Below are 18,215 nucleotides of genomic sequence, written 5' to 3'. Positions count from 1 at the left end.
CAGCAAAAAACAGGCACGTTAAAATTAGAAGCAATGGCGATGAAATGGGGGAAGCAGTGATGGGAATAGATATAATTTTCCATCCTTTCAGAGAGGCATCAATAAGCAAACCAACTCCCACCTACACCCTCCCCTATTCTTCCTTCTCATTCAAAAAGCAGATTAGGAAAAAAAATAAATAAGGAGGGGGATAAAAAGAAGAGGTGAAAAGGGAAAGGAGCAATTTTGAGTTAAAATGGGACCATGCGAGGCATTCCAAGGGTAATTTACCGCTACATTCCCCACCCTACCTCTACTGCCAGCCTCAGAAATGACAGGAAAGGTAAAAATAAAACTGCTGCCAAGTCCATTCGCCGTTACACATAGACAAATGATTTTACTTTTGCCCAACCTGGAATACAGAGCAATCCTCTCATCGGTGGCAGCTTTGAGACGAATAATTCATTTTAAAGAGGGAATATACTATAAAATTTGACTTTTCTAATCTAATTCCAGGTGGCATGTTGGGGCTTATTGAAAACAATGATCAAATTTGTTTCAGAATCTAGAATTAAAGTTATTTTTACTATTTACATTCATTATGGCAGTATATAATATTCAGTCTATAAAAAATTAAACTTAAAAAAAAAGGATAAAAGTCACCTTAATAAATGGAATGATATATCACATTCATGGTTTTTAAAAGGGCAATTAAGTAAAGATGCCAATTGTCCCTCCCCCACTCCCTCTCCAAAAAAAAACAACAAAAAGGAAAAGAAACAAGTGCGCAAGCAGCCTCCCAGACAAACTACAGAGAGAGCCGAAGTTCAGGGCAAGTGCTCACTGTCACTTTCTGCGCCACCAGTCCTGGGTGCAGCAGTTGACGACTAGAGGTTCCTTGAATGCAGGTGGCAGCCCATGAATTTATTTGTCCTATAGCCTGAGATGGTACGAGGACATAGGATGCCATCACAGCTTCTGAGACAGTGTCATGGGCCATCAACCTCCTCTGACGTAGTAGCTGGAATCTGTATGGGGCTCCAGCTTATACAGGTGGAACAGAAATTATCTCCAAACTTCGTTCCTACTGGCATCACATCTTGTGTGAACCTGGGCCAGCTCAGAGCATCCCTGTGCTACAGTCCCAAGCCAGGAAGGTGACAGGGGGACCCTGAGGCCCTGAGGATGACAGGATATTAGGGCAGGTACAGGGGATGACAGTATAACGCGACGTTATTCTAAGTGTTCTGACACAGCAAGTCACAAAGGCAGGAGAGAGGGTAAGCTCCAAAAAGAAAATGTTCCATGGATATTCCTCAAGACAATCCCTCTAAACTCCTCCTGAGGAAAACCTGAGCGTTTGCTGATCCACCTCTGACGGCATAAAACCCTTGTCCGGACTCGTCGCCCAGCTGGCTCCTCACCCAAAACATGCTCCAGCTGTCCCCTCATTTCCCAGGCCACGGTCAATTCCTGTGCATCCTCTCACATAGTATTCCAATCTTTCCCTTTATAGCAATTCTGTTTGTATTATTTATTTGTTTTGTGTATGTGGGTTTAATGTCTGTCTCCAATAAGTGCTTTTGAACTTGGGTTCCTTGCTTCTTTTAATTCATTCAGGAAATATGTTTTATATGCCTTCTAGGGGGCCAGGCACTGCTGGGGTGCTGGTTCCATGAAGGTACACAAAACAGGCACGGGTTCCCCTGCTCTCATGGACCTTATTGGAGACAGACATTAAACCAATACACAAAACAAATAATTAATTACATAGACAGAATTGCTATAAAGGGAAAGATTGGAATACTATGTGAGAGGATGCACAGGTATTGACCGTGGCCTGGAAATGAGGGACAGCTGGAGCATGTTTTGGGTGAGGAGCCAGCTGGGCGAAGAGTCCGGACAAGGGTATGCCGGTGAGAGTGGATCAGCAAACGCTCAGGTTTTTCCTCAAGACATCCCTCTAAACTCCTCCTGAGGAAAACCTGAGCGTTTGCTGATCCACTCTCACGGCATACCCTTGTCCGGACTCTTCGCCCAGCTGGCTCCTCACCCAAAACATGCTCCAGCTGTCCCTCATTTCCCAGGCCACCGGTCAATTCCTGTGCATCCTCTCACATAGTATTCCAATCTTTCCCTTTATAGCAATTCTGTTTGTAATTATTTATTTGTTTTGTGTATTGGGTTAATGGTCTGTCTCCAATAAGGTCCATGAGAGCAGGGACCGTGCCTGTTTTGTGTACCTTCATGGAACCAGCACCCAGCAGTGCCTGGCCCCCCCTAGTTAGGCATATAAAATATTTCCTGAATGAATAAAAGAAGCAAGGAACCAAGTTCAAAAGCACTTTTGAACCTTAATTTTTAGTACCTCCTATGTTACTTACATCCAGTCACCACCCCATCTCCCTCGAACCCTTTAAGAATGAAATCCATGCCACAGGATGTAATCTCTGATCTACCAGTTACTGGCAGGTGTCATAGCTACTGTCTTCCAAAAAGGTGAGCCCTAAGCATCACATGAAAATATTCTGTAGTAACAGGGCCTAGAATTAAAATAAATAAAATTTTTATTAGACTCATTTTGTGCCCATGTGCTCAATACTAAAATTGCAAGACACTCTCCAAATCCAACCAAATGGGTTTTGTGTTGTTTCTGTTCTAGCTGTAATTTTCAGGCGCCCTCTAACAGTAGAGACTAGGCAAGTGATTAAGCATGGGAATTACGAGAGAGCTCTTCTGTGGTGGGCAGAATTTCTTAGATGACCCTCCTCCCAAAGATACTCTACCCTAGTACCTAAAACCAGAGAATGTGACAAAATGTCACACATTTGATTATGTTACATTACGTTACGTCACATCACGTCACGTTTATGGCGCCACTGACCTCAAGAAAGGGAGATCGGCCAGACAAGCCTGATCTAATTACAAAATCTCTTAAAAGCAGAGTGCTTTCTCCAGCAGATGTCGAATGTAGAGGGCAGATGAGAAAATCAGAAAAATTTGAAGCAAGAGGGAGATTTGCCGCACCTTTCTGGCTTGAAGACTGAGGGGGCACATGAAAAAAATGTGAGTGGCCTTAAGGAACTAAGAGAGGTCCTGATTGACAGTCAGCAAGGGCATGGGACCTCAGTCCCACAACCACAAGTAACTGAATTCAGCCAATGACCTGAATGAGCTTTGAAGCAAATTCTTCCTTAGAGTTTTCAGATGAGCAAGCAGTCCTGCCATCACCTTGATTTTGGCCTCATGAGACCCTAAGTAGATAATCCAGCTGGCCACATAGTGCTGGACACCTGACCTACAGAACTATGAGCTAGTTAATGGTATTGTTTTAAGCCCTAAGTGTGTGGTGATTTGTTACACATCAACAGAAAACTAATATATCCTTTCAAACAAATGTCAACTTCCCCAGAAGATATCAACTCTCCAATATATGGTTAGGTAATAGCCACAGCCTTTTGATTCTTGCTGACAGCCAACCTCACTCTCACTAGAGGGCCTTATAAAGTCAGGGCCTTGCCCCACAGAATTGGTGTCCCTCCCACAGGGACAGCCTTTCTGTGATCCAAACGTCCTTTACAAGACACATTTCTAAAACTCAACAATCACTTGAGAATTGGAACAACTACGTAGGAGTAAGATATTGCTGTTCTTAGGGGGTAACAGTCTTTTCTGATAGAGGTCAGGTACACAGACTTGACTCATTCTTTTTCAAACAAGATGTAGGGGGGACACGGCAACTTATCTCCAAGTCCAGTGTTTACCTTAAAAGCTGCACAGATTTGAAAAGAATAGTCCATGAAAAGAGCTCAATGTGGAAATATCAATCATGAAGAAAAAAAAAACAGATGAAACAGAGAGACTGAACAGGCAGTGGGAACCTACCATGTTCTCGGTGGTTAGGCTGAGCCTTGGAAAGCACCAGGCAGTCCTCATAAAAAGTCTCCCTACTCCCTGGGTCCCTGAGACCATCGCTTCTCAAGAGGAGGGGTGCCAAGGAGTGTAGACCCACCACAAAGGTCTGGCAAATGAGGAGCATCAACACAAGGCTCTTTCATCTCAACAAATATTCATTGAGTTGCTACTTCGAGCAGTGAGGAACTATTTTAGGCCCTGCTGGGGACACAAAGATGAGTAAGGCACAGGTGCCTTTAACGTGGTGTTTGTGAACTCAGCACCACCCCCCTGTGTCCAACCCCCAAAAAAGTAAATAGAAGAGAAATAAGTAACTCCTCAACTCATTATTCTTTTCTAAGTGGTATAATTTGGTTTCAAATAAAGCTTTTTTTACCCTTTAACCTTTTAAGGTAAAACTAAAAACACACACACAAAAGAACAAAACCAACCTGGCCCTATTCTCCCCTTCTCCTTCACAATATAAAAGTTATTCACATACTCTGGTTTCTCTTCAGATCGTATAAATCTTTCGCCTTTTTAAAAGTTATTCACACCATACTCTACTCTAGGTTTTCACTAATATCATTTAAAATTTTTTGTATGTACATAGACATGCTATAAAACTAAGAGTGAAGTCAAACAGACAACCTTCATACAGCAACCAGTATATAATTCTTGTTCTCTTTACACCATTAGATACAGAATTTTACACTCCATTATCAAACAAACAGCGAGCCAAAGAAAACTTCAGCTCATCAAGACAGAGAAAAGGCAGGCCAAACACAGGCTTAACACAGAAAGTCAGCCTGGAGATGTGAAACAAAGAACACAAGACAAGAAAATGTAAGGCAAGAGGATGAGGACAACTGCAAAGGTATCAAAAATCACGAGGAACATAAATGGACTAACCGTGATGATGTAAAGATAGAAATTATCATATTGGTTTCTTAAATATCCAGTTAAATGCTGTTGCAAGCAACACCATCTAAAATACAAGGACCAAAAAGGTTGAAACTTAATGGATGGGGAAAAAATATGCCAATCATACACAAAACAAAAGAAAGTTGAGGTAGCTATGCTGATGTCAAAACAGATTTTTTTAAGAATGATTTCTAAAATTCAGGTATAATTGACATATAGTAAAATCACCCTTTTTAACAGTGCAGTTTAATGAGTTTTAACAAATGTATACAATCACACTACCACCACCACAATCAAGACAGAGAACATTTCCATTGCCCCAAGTATTTCTCGGTTCCCTTTTGCAGTTAATTACTTCTCTCAATTCCCAGCAACTGCTGACTGGATTTCTGTCCCTGTATTTTGCCTTTTCCAGAATGTCATATAAATGGAATCATACAGAGTGTAGCCTTGTGTGTCTGACTTCTTGCACTTAGCATAATGCCTTTGAGCATCACCCATGTTGTTGTAGGTCATTTATTTTTATTGCTCAGACCAAATACATGTTAAGAGAAAAAGCACTAAAAAAAAAAGAAAGAAAGAAAGAAAAGAGGATCATGAATAGGGATAAAAAGTTCAATCTGCCCATAAGACATATCTCACATTTGCACTGTGGAACCAATTAAATAACCTTGAAATACAGCAGAAATTCATAGATATGATCTGGCCCTACACATTACTGCCTTCATCTCCTACTTTCCCATCACTCCCTCCACTCCAGCTAAACAGGCATCCCTACTATTCCTTCAACTCCGAAGGCATGCTCCCGTCTTAGTCCCTTTTAACAGCCATTCTCTGTCCAAAGATTCTTCCCCCAGATAGCCTCATGGCTAAATCCCTCACCTTCTTCAAATTTTTACTTAAAGGTCACCTTCTTAATAACACCTCTCTTGACTGCCCTATTTAATACTACATTCTGTTGTTATATGGTACATTCATATCTATTTTTGCATGGATCAAATTTATGTTTTAAATAATAAAAATCAATAAAACCAGAAGAAACAGAAACACTCTAGGATTCTGCATTACTATAGAAGACAAGGCACAGAATGTTCCAGAAAGAACTAGTCCACAAGGTTAAATCTGCAGATAGATCGGGTAGGCCTTTGAGACTGTAATTATGGCAGAATGGTACAGGTGAATGCCATCGTGAGGCAAACTGATACATAAGTGGAAATAAGAATGGGAGGCCCACCAAAATTAGACAAATATTTTCAAAAAGTTAAGGGTACATAATAACTTCAGAAAACCCTGTGACATATGATATATAAAGTAATATAAATTATTTCAGTTCTGTGACAGTTTTTAAATAATGCAAAATCTAAACATAGAATTGTTTGTGTTTTAAAGGGATCATTCTATTTAGGCTATTGAGTATGCCATCAAAAATACAGTCACTAAATCAAACTCCTATTCTCCACCTCCACACCCCTGCCGGTTTCAAGAAGAGTCACTGATTGCCAACAGAATCCTAAATGAGAAGTCTGACCTCATCAAATCAAACCACAGCTACAAACACCATGGGTTAGGCAACCCTTTTCCCAGCCACCCATATCTGTCCAAAGCATTTGCTACCAGCTCTGTCCCGGTCCTCCATCATCACACACCCAAGCTGACCAAGCTCCCATAATTAAAAAGTCATTTCTCCAAGACCCATACTCTTTTTATTTGGTTCTCCCTAAATTCTTTCCCGTTCAATCACAATTTTCCAGGACTGAGAGGTCCTGGAACCCAGATACAGATCTGGCTAATGTAGAAACAGCACAATTGTGGTGACCCTTCTATTGGTCCCATTGTTCAATGTCAGGAATACACTTTGTTTTGCTCTGTATCTCCTAAGTTTGGTTTTCATTCCTTCTCCTATGGATACACTCAGAGAATCGATCTGTCCTGGGGGGCACACAGAACCATTGTTCCATGGAGCCTGCTAAACACCAATCCCAACCATTACAGGGGATGCCATTTTCAAGTGACAGCTTCATACGCTCCTTCATTCCTCTATTTCTCAGTCCAAGAGCCTAGGAGTCCCCACTATTCATCTTCATTCTTCACCTTGTCTCATTAGTCAGTCACCTAGTCCTGCTCAATGATTATACCTCCTAGGTATTTCTGTCTCCTCTCAGTTCTGCCACTGCCCAAGGCTAGTCATCAACTCCTACCCTACCAGTTCCTACAAAAGTCCTCTTATTGGTCCCTGATTCTAGTCTCAACCTTCGCTGTGTCAGACATTCCCACCCTCTTCTATTCCACATGACTCCCTTCTCCTGCCCACCCACTGTAAGAGGCTAGAAGACTCTCCAACTCCCCTGCAGGTGGGCTCTGCAAGTGATTTAGGCTGCAACAATGAGAATCTCTTCCAGGAGACTTGGAAGCAGAAGGCAGGCAGAAACCATTCTTCTTGTGGAGGTGACGACTACAGGGGCTCTGGCAGACCCTATGCTTCACTGCCTGAATACCGGCCTCCCGCATGCAAACTGGTCATAGGGGCAGGAGCAGCTTCCTGACACCTGATCGCAACTGCAGGGCTGTGACCTTGAAACCAAGGATGGAGAAGGACTCAACTCTCTTCCTGCAGTTCACCCAATGACTTTATAAATACCCAATTCCCCATATTAAATCCCTTTCTGTTCAAAATACCTAGAGTGATTTCTGTTTTCTACAATGAACCCTAACTGATACAGCTTCCAATTCATCCATCAGATACTTTCCAGAATAATCTACCACAGAAACAGCACATCATGCCCTTGCTCAAAACTCAGCAGCTCCCTGTCCCCCCCACCAAAAAAAAATCAGAATTCCTCAGTAAAACATAAAAGGCCCTTTGTAAACGGGTCTTATCTTCTTACCATCTCCTACAGCAGAACTCAGCAAACTTTCTGTAAAGGGCCAGATAGCAAGGCTTTGCAGGCCACACAGTCTCTCTCACCACTGCTTACCTCTGCCATTATAGCATGGAAGTGGCCATAGACAATATGTAAATGAATGAGTATCGCTGTATTCAAATGAAATTTAATCTATAAAACCAGGTGGTCAGGAGAATAAGAAGACAAGCCACAGATCATTACAAAAGACACACATGATAAAGCAGCATCACCCAAACTATACAAAGAACTCATAAAACTCAACAATAAGAAAAGGAACAATTTTTTGTCCAATTTAAAAGTTGAACAAAAGACCTGAACAGATACCTCACCAAAGAACGCATATGGTTGACACAAATTAGCCTATGAAAAGATGCCCCATGTCACACGTCATCAGGAAAATGCAAATTAAAAAAGCAATGAGACCACTACACACTAGTTAGAATGGCCAAAATCCAAACACTGAAAAAACCAAATGCTGGTGAGGATGTGGAGAAACGGGAATCTCAGTCATTCCTGGTGAACACAAAATGCTACAACTACTTTGGAACACAGCTTGGCAGTTTCTTACAAAACTAAACATACTCTTACCATACGATCCAGCAATTGCTCTCCTTGGTATTTACCCAAAGGAGTTGAAAACAGGTCCACAGAAAAACCGGCAAACAAATGCTTATAGCAGCCTTGTTCATAAATGCCAAAACTCAAGCAGCCAAGGTGTTCTTCAATAGGTGAATGGATAAACAAGGGTACATCCAGACAATGGAATATTCTTCAGCACTAAAGAGAAATGAGCTATCAAGTCATGAAAAGACATGGAGGGAACTTAAACACATATTATTAAGTGAAAGAAGCCAATCTGAGCTATGTACTTAATAATTCCAATCAAATGACATTCTAGGAAAAGCAAAACTATGGAGGCTTTAAAAGGAGCAGTGGTTGCCAGGAGTTGAGGAAGGAAGGATAAACAGTCTGAGCACAGCTGATTTTCAGGGCAGGGAAACGACTCTGCATGACATTCTAATGGTAGGAAATGTCGTATAAATTCGTCAAAACCCATAGAGTATGCAACACCCAGAGTGAACCACAATGTAAACTAAGGACTTTGGGGGATAATAATGCGCCAATGTAAGTTCATCGACTGCAACAAACGTGCCACTCCAGTGCAGTAGAATCATAGCAGGGGATGTTGTGTGGGGCGAGGGGGTATATGGGAAATGTCTGTACATTCCGCACAATTTTGCTTGAATCTAACACTGTTCTTTAAAAAAGAAACAAACCAAAACTCAGGTAGCAATCTGGATTTGGCCTATGAACCACAGTTTGTAACAGCTCTCACCTAGAATATCTGATATATCAACATTACCAAATACCAGTATTTCCTCAGATATACCAAGGTCTTTTATCCTGCCTTGCTTTTGCCCATACCATACCCTCTGCCTGGAGTGACTTCCCTTACTCCACTTCATTGGTCTGTAAAATCCTACAAAGTATAGCTCAGACATATGAGTTCTTCCACAAATCCCCAGGTGGATTTAGGTAAACTTCCCACTATCTTCCTCTTACAGGTACACTCACCACCACTGTGGGGTCTATCACCCTAAACTTTAATAGTCACCTATGTATCTATCTCCTACCGGATGCCATAGTCCTTGATGTGAGGGACCATTTTAATCTTTTTCTTACTGCACCCTAGCACAGGCCTGGCATGTGGGTTTGTGGAATGAATACCGCCCTCAACTGCAGATTTCTGTCTGTCTTTCTCAGAGTTCATAAAAAGTTCCTCACGAGCTTTCTGGCACACACCACACCTCTCTTGGCTCATAGGAAGAAATGACCAGACTTCTGGCCAAGATGGAGGAGTAGGTAAACACACTTTGCCTCTGCACTCAACTACAGTAAAAACTACAAATAGACTACAGAACAATTTCACTCAGATTCGTGAGAAAATCAAGCTGTATGGAGGTCTGAAAACCAAGGATTTAAAGAAGCCACATTCATTCAGACAGGTAGGAGGGGTGGAGGTGCAGAGAGGCATGAGGAGGCGGCAGAACAGGCAATCCCACATTCATGTGTGGAGGATAAAAATCAGGAGGATACCTTGGGAGTGAATAATCCCAGCCCTATAGCAGACCACCCAGCCCAGGCTTGCAGCACCAGGAATATGAGTCCCCATAATTTCAGGCTGCAAAAACTAGTTGGGATTTTTTGAAGAAACAGCAGGATTCTCAAGAGACTTCTCTTTAAGGGCCCACAACGGACTTTAGACTTATGTGGACCCATGCCGTCTGGGATTCAGTGCCAGGGCAACAGCTGGAAGGGCACAAATGGCATACAAGGAGAAGGGGAGAAAGTGAACTGACTGGCAAGGGGGTGAGTGCCCAGGAGACGGCTTCCTCTTGAGCAATCTCCAGAGGCCAGGCAGCGGCATTGTCCCCTCTCTGAGCCCTCTCACACACAGAGCCAAAAGTGGTAAAATAGTTGCCCCACCCAAGTGACTACCTAAGGCTCCTCCCCACACGATTTACAGGTGCCTTTTCTACAACAGGCCATGGACTCTTACTAAGACAGGGAGTCAAAGCAGCTCTACCTAATACACAGAAACAGACACAGGAAGGCTGCCAAATTGAGGAGATAAAGAAATATAGCCCAAATGAAAGAACAAAACAAAACTACAAGAAAAGGACTAAATGAAATGGAGATAAAGAACCTATCAGATGCAGAGCTCAAAAGAGGTTGTCAGGATGCTCAAAGAAATCATTGGATAATGCAACAGCAGAAAAAAAGACCCAGGCAGAAATGAAGGTTCCATTAAGTGAAATAAAGCAATATCCACATGGAACCAACAGTGGAGGGGATGAAGCTGAGATTCAAATCAATAATTTGGAACAAAAGGAAGAAAAAAATCATTCAATCAGAACAGCAAGAAGAAAAAAGAACTAAAAAAAAAAAAACAACCCAAGAATAGAAGAAGCCCCTAGGAAATCTCCAAATGTACCAACATCCAAATCATAGGGTTGACAGAAGGAGAAGAGGAAGAGCAAGAAATTGAAAACTATTTGAAAAAATAATGAAAGAAAACTTCTCTAATTTAGTGAAGAAAATAGACGTACATAGAAGTCCAGGAAGCACATACAGTCCCAAACAAGTTGGACTCAAAGAGGACCACAGCAAGACACATCATAATTAAAATGCCAAAGGTTACAAATAAAGAGAGAATCTTAAAAGCAGGAAGAGAAAAGCAGATAGTTACCTACATAGGAGTTCCCATAAGACCGTCAGCTGATTTCTCAATAGAAACTTTGCAGGCTGAGGAGACTGGCAAGAAGTATTCAAAGTGATGAAAAGCAACGATCTACATCCAAGATTACTCTATCCAGCAAAGCTATCATTTAGAATGGAAGGGCAGATAAAGTACTTCCCAGACAAGGTAAAACTAAGCCATCATCACCAAGTACATTATTATATGAAATGTTAAAGGGAACTATACAAGAAAAAGAGGATAAAAACTGTGAATGTTAAAACAGCAACAAATGCACAACTATCAAAACTGAATCTGAAGAACCAACTAAGCAAACAAGCAGAGCAGGAACAGAATCATAGATATGGAGATCACAGGGAGGGTTATCAGCTGGGAGGGGGTGGGGGAGAATGGGGGAAAAAGTGCTGGGGTTAAGAAGTACAAATTGACAGGTACAAAATAGACAGGGGATGTTAAGAACAGTATAAGAAATGTAGAAGTCAAAGAATTTATATGCATGTCCCACAGGCATGAACTAAGGGAGGGGATTGCTGGAGGGAACAGGGGTACCAGGCGAAGGAAGGCAAAGGGGGAAAAACTGGGACAACTATAATAGCATAATCACTGAAATACATTAAAAAAAATAAAGTATATGATTGTCTTAAGAAGCACTATGCTGTATGCCTGAAATTGATACAAAATAATATTGAATGTAAACTATAATTGAAAAATAACATTTAAAAAAACCTGGAAAAAAGTGACCAGTAAACACCTATGAAGTAAACAGATCTGAATAAACAAATGTATAATAGTAGAATGTATAATTTCAAATAGTAAAAGTTAATAAATTAGCACCTAAAGGAATGTATAATTAATCTGCATGATTACTTTTCAATATCTGACTCTGAGAATGCAGTAGGGCTCTTGTCCACCGTCTCAACCCTATTCCACAGAAGCCAACTGCTCAAAGAGAGTGCTGTGAGCTCCTTGTGAGCAGGGACTGTGTCTTAGTTATCACTGAATGAATAAATGATTCACACTTTCTCCTTTCATTACCCCTTCCCCAACAATTGCAACGGGGCTCTCATAGCCAGACTTTAAGTAAAAGCTGTTGGGTACAAGGCCGAATGGAAACTGTAAAGGTGCTCAATTGAGTTTCATGCTGACAGGGTGACATCTGCAAATAACTGCAGCTCCAAATCAAGTAGCCTTTAGTCATCTTAACTGAGGGAGTCATTGGCGGCCAACAATCACTGAGAGTGGCCCAGTGCCCGAAGGCTCAGTTCCCGTCCCTCCTTCCCTGTTAGTTTTGCTTCCCAATACCCCTTGGCCCTCCCAGGACTCCCAGCAGTGTTCCCAGCAGAATCACGCCCTGTTGAGTTTATTTTTCTTTCCTTTCTGGGCTAGGCTGTCTGCAGACACAGCTGATGAGCTATTTAGAGCTCACTAGAGACCGTGGGGCTTTATAAGACTCCGAGATTATACCTCTATTAAATCTTCAGAGGTCTTGAATGCCAAGGCAAGAGAGTCAATAAATTTGATATGTTTTCATCAAAGCAAGATAAAAAGGAAAGGAGGGAAGAAGGGTGAATGAAAACTCTCTCATAAGAGGTTTGAAATTTTTACATGTTAACAAAATCACAGGGTCGCGGGGGTGGCGGGGCTTATTAAAACACAGATTCTGACCAAACACTGGCCAACACTCAGAGCTGATGGTAAATGTAGACAAATTTAAGACCTCCAGCCCTTCACCAAACACACATGCACACACACATATACTCTTATAGAAAATAATTTAAATACATACAGAAAAATTAATCACTTAAGTTCCTACATACAGCTTCTTTACCTAGATCCCTTTCACAGTTTTCAGACCTTTTAATGAAAAACTTTATGAACCTAGAAGCAAATTCAATGCTTTCCTCTACTTTTTTGTATCATTTCCCCATATGACTTTGGAAAATCTACCGTGATTCTAGACTGAGAACCTAGTTACTCAAGTCTAAAGAAATCTCTAAGGCTGAGCTTGGAGGAGCAGCGTAGCTAGAAGACAGTCCTACGGGTTCCACCTGTTAGTTGATTTCACCTTCACTCTCTGCTTTCACATAAATAGCTGGGGATGAGGAAAAAATCACAGGTGACGAAGAATCAACACACAACAGAGGGACTCAAGACATCCTGGCTTTCCGCTCTTCGGTCTGGAATTTCACAACTATTTCTAACCAGAAGAGTAACTCTGAACAGAGCTGCCAGCACCAGTGTGGATACCCTCTGCTGGGCTCTCTTCCCCTCCACGTACACCCTACTGTTAGCTTTCCTAATTCTTGAGTGAGCTGCCTCAACTAATCCCTAAGGTCTGTACTGAACAATGGACAATGCATAACAGTCTCTGCAAACTTGCACCCCGCTCTCCCCTCAGTATGTCCCTCTCCACTGATTTTCTCTCTCTGAGCTCCCCCAGCACTGGCAGTTTTATTTGCCTGATTTGTATACATCCTGTGTATACAACACGTGCATGGCTGTGGAAAGTGCTTCAGGCAAGCCCCGTACAACGTATGCACCATACCAGGCACACATTATTAGATCTTCAAATCCTGGATTGACTTAGGCGTGGTTCCCAAAGCCAGCCCTCATTCCAGCAACATAAAATAAGCACAGGGGGATTATAAAAGGGTGTGGGAGGTACTCCCCATGCCAGCGAGCACACACTCTCCCCGGGGACCCCGTGATACCCTGGGCACTCTCCTCTACTGGAATGAGGTACGCTGGCCGAGGACACAGGGCAGGGTAGCACACTAACAGACAGAATCCTGGGTATGCCACAGGCTCGGCCCACTCGAATCAAACACCAAATGGTGTGAGATCAGCCCTCTCATGCCACCAAGTTTAGTGCTGTGCTAACACATTACCTGGCAGTGACCAGCTTTCATCTGGAACCCATTTCCCTACCTCCCAAACTAAATCCTCAGCCCGAGGTTTCTAAGTGACAGGAACACAAGGCCAATGTGGAGCACCGACTTAGAATCATCAGCTACACTGCAACGTACATTAACTGGGCAAAATAGAAGTAAGTGGTCATTATCGAGGCTGGAGAAATCCTAGATTCTGAAATCTGTCTGCCTCGACAGCAAACACTTTCTCCATCATAGTTCAGTTTGCTGTGAGTATGTGACACTTTTTTATTTTTACTGTGAAATGTTCCGTGTAAACAAAAGACTATATTAAATATACAGGGTCTGGCATAAATAACGCCCCTTTTTATTACAAAATATTTTATTACAAAATCATAAGCATGTAATTCTGTAACATAACAATATCACACTCAAGCACACCATATGACATTTTAGGTGAAATGTTCAAATTAAAACTATAAATTATTACACCCATATTATTACCCCACCAACCACACTCAAGCAGGTGTTAGTTCTGCCAACCCTGTATATCCAGTTTAAGGAAACAGTAAGATGCACACTCGGGGACCCACCTAGGCTAAGAATTAACATTCCCCGTACTTAGAAGTTTCTGTGTGCTTTTCCCTCATTACACCCATCTCCAGCTCCCCAATGATAACCATTCTCCTGAATTCAGGGTTAACTGCTCCCTTCTATTTTTTATAGTTTTACTACCTATGAAGTCATTTATAAAAAACATATATGACCTAATTTTACATTTTTAAGCTTTATGTAAATTACATCATACTGTATGTTTTTTTCTGTGACCTGCTTCTCTCGTTCAATATTATGTTTCTGAGATTCCACCATACTAATGTAACTATCATTCACTTGTTTTCACACGGGTCAGTACTTCATAATAGGAAGGACTGTACAACAATTTTGGTGTTAATTCTTTCTTTAATCAGCCAGGCCCACTACTATGTACTAACACAGTTTGTCTGCAAATAAATTTATGCCACATGAATTCTTGGTGGCAAGCCAATGCTGGTTTCCATGTAGCAGACGAGATGATAAAATAACTAGAGCTGTTTCACTCAATTATTCTTTTTTTTAAAAAAGATTTTATTTATTTATTTTTAGAGAGAGGGAAAAGGAGGGAGAAAGAGAGGGAGAGAAACATCGATTTGAGAGGGAAACATCGATTGGTTGCCTCTCACACGCCCCCAGCTGGGGACCTGGCCTGCAACCCAGGCAGGTGCCCTGACTGGGAATCGAACCAGCGACCTTTCAGTTCACAGGCTGGCACTGAATCCACAGAGCCACAACAGCCAGGGCTCACTCAATTATTCTTAAAGAGTTGGCAAGATCTCACTGAGAGATGGAGCTCTGAGGCCTTGATCAGTAACCAAAAGGTGCCTTTGCTAGATGACCTTGGGTAGATGAACCCCTTACACGGTTCCAGTTCTATGGCTTAATAACGCAGGGGAAAAGGAGAGGAAAAGGCTGCTTTGTCATTGCAATCTTCACCTTCACGGGCATGTCAGAGCACCTTTGATCATGGTGAATAGCACCCAGGTCCAAGAAAAACCTACCCTTCAGACAGTGAAAGATAAATATTTAGTCTGGGAGGCAGCAGACAGAAGCCCATCATTCTCTCTGCCCCAGCACCCAAGGACAGCAGAGGATTGTCCTTGAATCCTGAAGGCTTGATTCATCACCCTCTTAACTGATGTGAATGCACCAGTAATGCCACATTTCCCAGGTTAGCGGAGTGGCTGGAGGGGTGCAAGAGTCAGTCTCCAGAGCAAAGAACCCCCCACCACTTTCCCTGAGCACTCCCAGTGTGCAAGACCTGAGAAAACTGATGCACCCAGAGGCTTAGTGACTTGTCCAGCATCACACAGCAAGCTGTACTGGGAGTACTCTCATCAAGTCAACCGCTCTGCCACCACCTGCATGTGCACACTGACCACTGGCAGTGGGGAAAAGGGTTCTTAGGGACACAGAAGATAGTGCTTTCAGGTGATACTTTCAAAAGCATTTGCTGCTGAACAGCAGCAGGTTCCATGTGACCACAGAATAAATACTTAGATGGCCGAGGCCTGTGAAAACTCGAGGCCATGCATGAAAAAGCTGCAGTGGCCAGGCAGATGGAGGGAGTCTCCCATGTGGTTTAAAGAGCTGGCAGGTACTTTGCCCACCAACAATTAACTAGCACTGAATGTCTACTGTATGTCATGGCAAAAATGCACCTGATTTTCTGTCAGAGTCTGGCTGCTGCTTTAGCAGTCGCCAATCCTCAACACAACCAACAAAGAAGGGCTATCGGCGTACAGTGGATGGATTTCTAGGTCTTTCAAGTACAGAACTTCAGAGAGCAATAAATAGGTCAAGAACTGAAGTCCACACTTGTTAAAGGCTGGACTCTGCCTTCCAGCTCCAAATAAGTATCAGTTGTTTGACACAAACTTTCCAAGTCAGCTAAAGGCCAAGAGGGTGGTTAGTACAAAGCTAAGAAGCTAAGAGAGTGAAGTGCTGAGGTGTCCCTCTTTGCCAGCCACTTGCCACTGAAGATACTCTGTTTTCTCTAGTTCTGGGTGTCTATCATTCCTTGGTGGACACAGACTTGTCAGTTACAGCGTCAGTCCTTACGCTGTGAGACTTGACTATTCGTCCCAACCTGTAAGTCACCCAGCGAGTCACAGAAATGGGCAGCTGATCTTTAAAGTGCAGGGTGACACCTTTGCAGAGGCTTGGAGAAAAGACAACAGGGAAACAGCACCTCGGCTTCTAATGATGCTACAGACAAAAGATCCAAACACCCAACCCTCTATTGCTCCAGGCACCAAAACCTTACAAATCCTCAAAACAACCAAATCTAGAGAGGCTGATGGCTGTCCCCTGAGGAGGACAGATGCTGTGGGTATTGGTTGAGATCATACTGTGTCTCCAAGCGTTTTTCTCCATGCCTTGGGTTTTATTTGGGAAGATTTTACCAGTTATTCACCTACTCTCCACAGATTAACAAAAAGTTACAAAATTCATTCATATGATTCTTCTCCTTAAAATGCCTGGGACTTTTGTACATTGTAATAAACAATAAAAACAGGTTCCCAACCCCTCCCCATCTCCCGAATACACTTAAAGCTACTCTCCTGCCTGGGAATTCAGTTGCCACAAAAACAAGGTTGCACCATTAACACAGGCGTAAGATAGGAACATCAGTAAATAAAATGAAGTCATCCGTGATACGGATAACATATATAATACAACTTGGACTCTTAAGTACAGAGGTCTTAACCAACATCCCAAAGAGAACCATGGATCAGCCCCCAAAGTAGAAACAGACAGGCAGAAAATGTCGCATTCAAAAGTCGCAGTGCACTAAGCATTTGTGTGTGTATCCTGGAAGGGTAGCTGTGGCCACCGCACCTGATGCATAAAAAGCAGTCCAGTTCTGTTCAGCAGTTCCTCTTATCCAATTAACCAACTTAGCCAGTCCCGACCTTTAACAAGCAACCCCTGACCCTTCCGAGAATCCTGAGTTTTGTATTCCTCTCTGGGCCTCCTTCACACACTGAGTCAGTTATAAGCTCTCTGGAAATTTCCACCAGTTTCTAACATAAATTGTTCCTTGCCACTTGCCAGCGCGTTTTCAATGGCTCTAAGCATCTTCCAGGCTCCTCATCCACAAGGGTCTTACCGGGATCTCCCTCCAAAACAGTTTGTGCTGGGGGGCTGGTGCCGGTTCTCTGGAGTCACAGCTGTCCCGCTGGATTCTCTCGAAGGTGGCTGTGATCCTGGAAAGGGGGTCGGTCACAAGAAAAGACAAATGTTGAGAAGCTCAGCCCTTGCTTGAGATGTGGCTACGGGAACACAGCACAGTGACCCACTGTGGTGGGACACAGACAGTCAAGCAAGCTGCAGCCACCAGCACGAGGAGGAACTGATGCCGCAGCCAGGTGAGATCAGATCAGGGCCTCTCGAATCAGAGTGGCTCAAACCTGGGAAACAGCTCTTCTTCTCTAAGACCTTCAGGAATGTCTAAGGCACTTACAAGCATGTTGCCTTACATGTTACATGAACCTCAGCCAACCACATGGCACAGACAACAGATGCTGACCACAGTTGGGGCAAGGAATTGGGGCATTTCTCCATATCACAACTCAAGCGCTTTTAAAAAGCCAAATCAGACTCAAAATCAAATGATGATACAGTTCTGCTAAAAACCTTTCAACAGCTTCCTGCTTCTTAGGATAGGGTTCAAAATCCTTACGAAGGCCTTCAAGGCTGTGATCTGAGCAGACCAGCCTCTGCGGCCTCACCTCCCACCACTCTCCTTGCTCCCCACAACCCAGCCAACCTGGACACCTCTGTTCCTAC

General features: G+C 42.8%; 1 protein-coding gene across 2 annotated transcripts in view; it reads right to left on the bottom strand.

Moving 5' to 3' along the window:
* The window catches only part of WWP2 (WW domain containing E3 ubiquitin protein ligase 2), a 148,239-nt gene that overhangs the window by 73,311 nt on the left and 56,713 nt on the right, over nt 1-18,215 (bottom strand). For both annotated transcript variants that reach the window (XM_024556137.4, XM_024556138.4), the window contains exon 6: nt 17,536-17,632. In XM_024556137.4, coding sequence (XP_024411905.1) covers nt 17,536-17,632 — 97 coding nt within the window. The remainder of the gene's footprint in view (nt 1-17,535; nt 17,633-18,215) is intronic.

Source organism: Desmodus rotundus, chromosome 12 (assembly GCF_022682495.2).
Source record: "Desmodus rotundus isolate HL8 chromosome 12, HLdesRot8A.1, whole genome shotgun sequence".
Classification (NCBI taxonomy): Eukaryota; Metazoa; Chordata; class Mammalia; order Chiroptera; family Phyllostomidae; genus Desmodus; species Desmodus rotundus.
The sequence above is the reverse complement of the archived record's forward strand: the minus strand, read 5'-3'. Positions and strand labels throughout refer to the sequence as shown.